Source organism: Misgurnus anguillicaudatus, chromosome 13 (genome assembly GCF_027580225.2).
Source record: "Misgurnus anguillicaudatus chromosome 13, ASM2758022v2, whole genome shotgun sequence".
Lineage (NCBI taxonomy): Eukaryota > Metazoa > Chordata > Actinopteri > Cypriniformes > Cobitidae > Misgurnus > Misgurnus anguillicaudatus.
The window spans coordinates 5,414,420-5,422,641 of NC_073349.2; the positions used below are offsets into that span (position 1 = coordinate 5,414,420).

At 34.7% G+C, this 8,222-nt stretch overlaps 1 protein-coding gene across 1 annotated transcript; it reads left to right on the forward strand.

Moving 5' to 3' along the window:
- Positions 1-499: 499 nt before the first annotated feature.
- Positions 500-7,932, forward strand: ndnl2 (necdin-like 2). The gene is made up of 11 exons (XM_055188218.2): positions 500-615; positions 764-805; positions 1,032-1,142; positions 1,618-1,681; positions 1,774-1,853; positions 1,934-2,016; positions 3,213-3,292; positions 5,013-5,055; positions 5,133-5,195; positions 6,729-6,843; positions 7,706-7,932. Exons 2-11 carry the CDS (start codon positions 773-775, stop codon positions 7,784-7,786), a joined length of 753 nt encoding a protein of 250 aa, XP_055044193.1. The 5' UTR covers positions 500-615; positions 764-772; the 3' UTR covers positions 7,787-7,932.
- The last annotated feature ends 290 nt before the right edge of the window (positions 7,933-8,222 follow it).

Sequence of the window (8,222 nt, forward strand, 5' to 3'; positions counted from 1 at the left end):
GCACTTACAATATTGGCAAAGAATCATGGCATAAAACAAGAAACATACAATAACAAACAATAAGTTTTTTTTTTTGCTTGACAGAATATACAAAATACCAAGGAAATACAGTAAAACAAAAACTTGATAAAATTCCAAATCCAAAGTCCAAATAGCAGCATACCAATTAATAAATCAACAAATTTAGCACAATTAAAAAGCTACATAAATAAAATATTATAAAATGTGGACTTAAAATCAAATCTAAAATAAAAACATGTCAAAGGTGACTTTTAAACACCAGCTATAATATATATTACTATAACTATGGAGCGAAAGTCAATAGGCTTGTTCGACTTCATGCGGCGACGCAAGAACCGACAGCCGGATGACGTCAAAGTACCGCGAGAGTGAGACGAAATAAGACTTCGTAAGATTTCTCTAATCGTTCTCGCGGTACTTTGACGTCATCCGGCTGTCTGTTCTTGCGGCGCCGCATAGGCGTTGGCGGAAAGGAAGTCGTGACGCAGTTATCCAGCAGGTGGCAGTATGATAATAAACTGCGCGCGTTTTTCACGAGGAAGTGACCGGGCAACTTGCATTTTATTTTCATAATAAATGAAATATCAGTGACAGGTAAGAGCATCTGAAATCATATTTATGATTTATATCGTGTGCTTAGAAATTCAGTCAATCAGCAGTTGCTTCGTTGAACAGTACGTAGTAAAGTTGTTAAACTCTGGCAGACATGTATTTGTTTCATTATTATGTTGGTGTTTCTCAGATTCTCGCGATGTCTCAGAGGAAGAAGTCTCAAAGCAAGAGGGTCAGAAATCACATTTACAAATTGTACTATTTTACAAAGAGGTTACATCTGTGACTGTTTATGGTTATACAGATATTAAATTCTTGCGAATTTTCATTTGAAATAAGTTAGATGAAAGGATTTTTAATGTGATATGCTGCCAAGTATTAATAAATAAGACTTTTACGTTGATATAAATGATAAACATTATCAGTGAAGTTTTGAATTTTTTGTGTGCGTGTGCTAGTTGATGCACGAGGATGATGATGATGACGAAGATGTGACCGTAAGTCAAACAACATCATCACAGGCGCAGAGAGCTCGTGAAAACTTCACTTCAGATCAAATCGACCGTAAGGTAGACACCATTATGTTTGTATAACATTCATGTCATCATTAACTCAGCATCCATCAGTATTAAGCTCTTAATGAAAACACTGAAGCTTCACAGGGATGATAGGAGGACTGAAGGACATTGTTACAGTGCATGTAGCTCAGTTGGTAAAGCATTGTGTTAGCGACACATAAATACTGGGTTCAATTCCTAGGAAAGACACATACTGAAACAAATGCATACAATTACATGTAGGCATTTTGCAGACACATTTATCTAAAACAACAAATGGATTCATCCTAAAGAGGCATTAATATGAGAAGTGTGATGCTGTACAAAATAAAACTTTGAGCAAAGTTTTAACATTTAAAGAAAATATATTTTATTAACTGAATGTTTCTTGCCTTGGAAGCTTCTGCCAAATCCATAAAATGTCAACAAAACCTTTGTGTAATGTAAGTTAAGTTTATAATTTTTATTTTTTTGCTTTTACACCAAGGTTGCAGAAGTAGTTCAGTTCATCTTGGTTAAGGACCAGAAAAAAATACCAATTCGCAGAGCAGGTTTGGATTAAAATATTAATATTGAAGAGTCTTTTGAGAAACTCATGAAGTTGTTAAATGGTCCGTATGCGTTTACTTGGATTTTGTTTCAGATATTGTCAAACATGTGATGAAGGAATATAAACCCATCTATTCAGAGGTTATCAACCGAGTGTGTCGTACATTTGATCAGGTACGTGTGAAGAGGTGAAATGACTGTATGACCTTAAAATCCTTTACAAAAGTCCAATTGTAATCTGTGCGTTTGATCAGGTGTTTGGATTAAAGCTGATGGAAATTGATCCCAAGAATCACATTTACATCCTGATAAATAAGCTGGAGTCTGTTCCTGGCATGTAAGTCTCACACATATAAACAAACTAGGGCTGAGACAACTAATCGAAAAATTCGATAATAATCGATTAGTTGGTCTGTGACATCACATTCTCCCACACCAGCACGAGCGGTGGGCTTATAATTAAAGTCAAGCGCTGTTTGTTCATACAATGCGAGCTGCACGTTTATTAGGCGCTTCTTCTCACTGCGTGACCAGCAAGGCAGCGTTGCCAGATCTGCCGCCTTTCGACCGAATTGGGCTTCTTTTAAACCGTTTCTGCAGGTTGATGCGTTTGGATACATTTTGAACATAAAAGAACGCTGGTTAATAAAAGTTTAAATTCGTCCTTTAATAAAAGTAAGTTTGTATTTGTTTAATTGTTGTAGAGTTTTCATAAAAATAGTAATAAACCAGAAGCTAAGCATCTGTTTTAAAGTAGGGGGAATTCCTGGTTTTCATTACTGTAACAACACATGTCACTTTCATATCATAATGGCTTATTTATTTTTTGTTAACAAATAAAACGAGTGGATTAATCTGTGGCAAAATATCCTCACTAGCACATCCCTTTACATACGTTTATTTATATTTTGATATTTAAAAATGTTTTACTATTTAAAAGCTGCACAAACTTTCTTATTTAAGGCTTAAAATATCAAAAAGATTAAATTAGTAAAACATTAGTAGTGTGTGGCTTTTGCACTTTTAAAAGTACACTTCTACACGTGAATACACTAATTTAGTGCCTTATTAAGCTATAATAAGTGAAAAATATTTAGGTTTTATCCGATTAGTCAATTAATCAAAGAAAATAATGGCCTGATTAATCGGTTAGTTGCAACCCTAAAACAAACCTTCTCAGGGCTCCAGACTAACTTTTTTCACTAGTAGCACAGTGGCCCCCAACTGAAAATTTTAGGGGCGCAACCAGAAAATTTAGGGGCACACACTTTAAATCAACATGCTAACCAAATATTCACATTTCTACTAATTTCCACTGTATTACTAATAAATACTTTAATGATAGATGCAGAAAGTACAATGTGCTGTTTTCAAATTCAGTGTCAAATCACAAAAAAAGGTCAAATTTACTGGTCGCACATGTGCGACTGGATGTAAAATAAAATTCACACTCTCAAATTTTTGTGGCAGTCTGGAGCCCTGCTTCTGCTAATGGACTTTATAACACAAGTGAGTCTTTTTGTAATCATACAGGTGTCCCGGAAAGCCAAAGACCGGCCTTCTGTTTGTCATCCTCAGCGTCATCTTTATGAAGGGAGGTGTTGTCAAAGAGAGTGAGTAATCCTTGCTTATGTTTCATGGCTGTTTGAACAGCAACGTGTCTGTCAAATTATCGGTGTTTAACAAATCCAGTGATTGGTGAAAATGACATTTTTGTGCAGAACCTTATGAAATCATAATCCGTTTAATGTATTATTCCTGACAGGAATCTCATTTCAAATTCAGGAAAGTGCAATTAAATCTGAACATACTTAAAAATGACACCATAGGATTAGGGGTGGGCGATAAATCGCCTGTGATTCTCATGCGTATCTCTTCATTAAAGCCGGTTTCATGATGCTTTCAGATGGAGCGGCATTTACTACACAGAGCCGTATTTCACAGAGAAGCTAGGCAAAATTGCATACATTATCGGAGGTGATCTGTCCACAATTATGACTTTAAGGATAAAAAACTAGTGCTGGGCAAAGATTAATCGCGATTAATCGCATACAAAATAGTAATTTTTTGCATAATATATGTGCGTGTACTGTGTCTAATTATTGTGTATATTTAACCACACACACATTCATATAGACGGTTTCATCGGACGCACGTGATACACGTCTGGATCCTAACCTTACTTCTGGTTTCGTTTTTTTTTTAAGGTCTGACTTGCAAAACTGATCTTTTGAACAAATGCCTCGTCGAAAATAACAAATGTTTTGGTTTCCTAGGTAATCTATGTGTTGTTTTTTTGCTTGTTATATAAATAAACTACGTTTAAAGTACTTTGTTGTAATTTATTATTAGCGGAGTTTACCGGAAGTTACGTGCAGCCGCTTGTTTATGTTGTTACTGCTGAAACGGTCTATATTCATTTCAGAATTGTTTTACTTATATATATATATATATATAATTTTTATTTATTTATTTTTAATATAGAATATATAGAAATAAAAATAAATATATATAAACATGTAAATGTTTCTTAAATACATACATGAATGTGTGTGTGTGTGTGTGTGTGTATTTATTTATACATAATAATTACACACAGCACATACTCATATATTATGCCAAAATCACTTTTGTTTTGTATGCGATTAGTCGCGATTAATCTTTGCCCAGCACTATAAAAAACGCATGAAAATTGCAGTATTTCTTATTTTTACAGAAGTGTAAATGTGGCAACAATCTGGTTAAATTAAAATCCAGTTATATTATATGGTCATTTGTCCACTTGATTACTACAGGACCTTCACAGTTTACTTTATCAAAAAACTGTAAAAACCATTCATTGCCTTTAAGATTATAGTTGAACAGTTGAATGCAAATGTAGTCGAACAGTTTTTTGACAAAATTAAACATTTTTTAGTTTTATTGTATATAATTAAAGCTGATTCTGGTCATGATCATCTCCGTAGAAGCTGACATGGCGAAAAGAATGAACAGTCGTATGTGTTTATGACTAAGAGATCAATGAGACTCTTGTTTCATTATTCATTTATAATCGTATTGGTTCATTTTTAAAACTCATTGCAAATGTAAACACAATAAGTGTTGTGGATATCAGATAGACAATTTATTAATACAATCCTGAATATAGAGCTGTGATTGATGTAATGAACTGTCATGATGATGATGATGATGATGATGTGTTAATGGTCCTGAGTGCCTTTTTTGTTTTCTCACTGAACTCATTGACACAGATTTGATGAATAAAGTGAATTTATTCAAAGTTGTGAAGAGTTTCTGTGGCAGATATATTTCAAGTGTGTATTTTCTCTGTAGATCTGGTGTGGAACACACTGAAGAAACTGGGAGTGGATGCAGGGTTAGTGTAAAACATCACAGTTGGGATCCTCAGTGGTTTTAATGCTGTATGTCTGACATTGAGTTGTCTCCTCACAGGGAGAAGCACGAAGAGTTTGGTGATGTAAAGAAGGTGGTCACAGAAGAGTTTGTGAGGCAGAAGTGAGTGAAAGTCTTTAATGGCTCTTGATCACTCGTCTTGACCGTTAGCTCAGTGTGTAAGAGCTGTGAATATTGGAACTGAAGGTTGTGGGTTCAAATCCAGGCTGAGACAGATGTTGGTGTGTTCAGAGCTGCTGTTCCAGAGATCATGAGCAGGTGGTTTATATCACACCATACAGAATAAAGGAGTTGTGTTGAGTGAAGGATGAAAGAAAGAAAACATTCACCTTCGTCAAACGACTCCTGACATTTATTTGACTAGACTAGTAAACCTTTCATAATACTAAACTAACAGTTAGTGATAAGAAATGAATGCTTTGAGTTGTATGGAGTGTTATTGATGTGATACTCTTAAAAAATTGGGCAGATTTGTTTCTTTTATGAAAAGTGTATTGATTCCACGAAGATCATTGATGTGTTTGGCGAATGCTTTAATCCAAAGCAATTTAGGGTGCATTAAAGGGGTATTTCACAAGACTTTTTTAAGATGTCAAATCTTTGGAGTCCCCAGAGTACGTCTGTGAAGTTATAAGATTAGATAATTTATTATATGTAAGTTAAAATTGCCACTTTATAGGTGTGAGCAAAAATGTGTTGTTTGTGTGTGTGTCCTTTTAAATGCAAATGAGCTGATCTCTGCACTAAATGGCAGTGCCATTATTGGATAGTGCAGATTAAGGGGCGGTATTATCTAGGGGTGTAACGATTAACCGTGCAAATGCACGTTTTCTCAATGAATGAATCTGAATGAATTACGGTGAAATCCAGGCACATCCGAACACCAGGGGGCGCTCCCGTGCAGAAACTCCCTTTGTGCCACAGTCAGAAGAAGTGGCATTACGAATACTATTCCAGGAAATGTCTACAGGAATATTTATATAACTGTTCTTCAAATTGTTTCAGGTATTTTCATGATAATAAAGAATATTTTAAATGATTTGGTCTAACGTGTGTTTCTTTTTTAATTGCACTTTATAAACGACTCCAACTCGTTATGATTTTAGATTGATAAAGACTTCCTACTGACCAAATGCCGTAGTATACGCACAAGATGTGCATTAAACAAAAAATCGCAGTCTTGCGATTCAGAATCGATTTCAGACAGGCATTTTTAATTGGACACACAGTTGAATCGTTACATCCCTAGTATTATCCCCTTCTGACATCAATAGGGGAGCCAAATTTCAATTACTTACTTTTTCACATGCTTGCAGAGAATCTTTTACCAAAACTAAGTTGCTGGGTTGATCTTTTTCAAATTTTATAGGTTTTTAGAAGCACTGGGGACTCAATTATAGCACTTAAACATAGAAAAAGTCAGATTTTCATGAAATCATTCATTTTCATTTCATGTGAATCATTTCTAACTGTGATTAAAAGTCTTGTGATGTTTTAGAAAGCTGATCTAATTTAATTACATACAGTTTTATCATTATGAATAAATCACTTTTATAACTTCATTTTATAACATTTTTTATCATTCATACATGAAGCTAACTATGATGCTAAGAGTTGTATTTGTGTTGATTGTAGATATCTGGAGTACGTGAAGATTCCTCACACTGAGCCGGTGGAGTTTGAGTTTCGTTGGGGTTTGCGTGCCGAGAACGAGACGTCTAAACTCAAGCTGCTGGAGTTTGTCGCTGAGGTTTGTTTCATTCACCGGTGGTGCAGATGCTCTTTCTTGTCTTATTATAGCTGTAAAGACGACTGATCTGTCTTTAGATTCCCAGAAACTCTTCAAATAATCTCACATCCACCCACAATTAACAAATGAATGATCTAGAAACTCTTAACTCATTCACCGCCATTGACGCCAATACCGCTTTTATCCACCAGATGGCGCCAAATTGAATTTATCAAAAACGGAAGTTAAAAAGATTTAATGGTTATTTTAACTGCCTTTATGTTTGATAGTCATTCTGAGTCTGATCTCTAACATAAATTCCTTTACAAAAACAAAAATTTTTTAAGCTTTTTGCTCAAAATGTTGTATTTTTGAAGAGAAATATCCATATTTCAGTGGTTAAATTAAGTAGAAAAAGTAAATATATAATGAAACGTTTTTTCCCCATTTTGTTTGTTTGTTTGTTTGTTTATTGTTTGTTTGAAAGCAGAGGGTGTGTTCTTTAATTTAATATAATTTGTATGTTTATATATTTATAGAAAATGATTTTTCCTGCAAGGAATTTTGTGAAAATTTTGTTAAAATTACAAAAATGCAGGTGGGCAACTTTTCTCAAAAAGGCTGGCGGTGAATGAGTTAATAACAGACAGCCGATGGGCTTAACAGTGAAGTCTCAATGCTTTCACTAAAGTTACTTTCACTTTTTAATGATTTTTATCTTAAAACATCAACATGCACTTACAAGTCAACATGCACATTCATCAGTTTATGGTCTCTTCTGTTTCTTTGTTTGGATTATTAAAGTTTTAAATGAACACAATCATGTTGACTCACTGCTGTGTTGTGTTTGTTCATTTGTGTGTTGTGATGTTTTCTTTCACAGCTTCATGATCAGGATCCTCAGAGCTGGAGTCAGCAGTTCAGAGAAGCCAACGCTGCTGCTGAGAGTAACCAAAGATCATAAACAGACCCGTCACCTTCGGCTTCAATCAAAACATGTTTTGTGTAATGCTTTTGTTTTCATATGTGAAAGTGCAGAAACTTCTTCAGTAGTTGAGTTGTTTTGTTTTATTTATTGTTTGTAATAAAAATAAAAGTTCTTTTACAATATTCTGCTAGCAGGTTTGTATTTATTATCATCACTGTAGTCTCATGCTTGTTTAGTGTCGTGTATTTTATTTGCTTCACATTTTCTTTCAGCTCAAGCTTTAATACAGATAAATGTTTTGCAGTCAAATTCACTTTCATTTTAATTCACTCTTATCAGATGATCTCTGTGTTAAACGGTTGAATGCGACTTTATTCTGTACCAGGGGTAGGCAACGTTGGCCCTGGAGTGCCAACGTCCTGCAGATTTCAGCTCCAACCCTGATAAAACCTAGCACTTTTCAAGTGACTCG

Bases quoted from the DNA above. Each gene is read 5' to 3' on its own strand.
- ndnl2 (XM_055188218.2), top strand. From the start codon at position 773: ATGTCTCAGAGGAAGAAGTCTCAAAGCAAGAGG. The intron at 806-1,031 runs GTCAGAAATCAC...TGCGTGTGCTAG, and splicing joins AGAAGTCTCAAAGCAAGAGG to TTGATGCACGAGGATGATGA. The intron at 5,196-6,728 runs GTGAGTGAAAGT...TGTTGATTGTAG, and splicing joins GAAGAGTTTGTGAGGCAGAA to ATATCTGGAGTACGTGAAGA.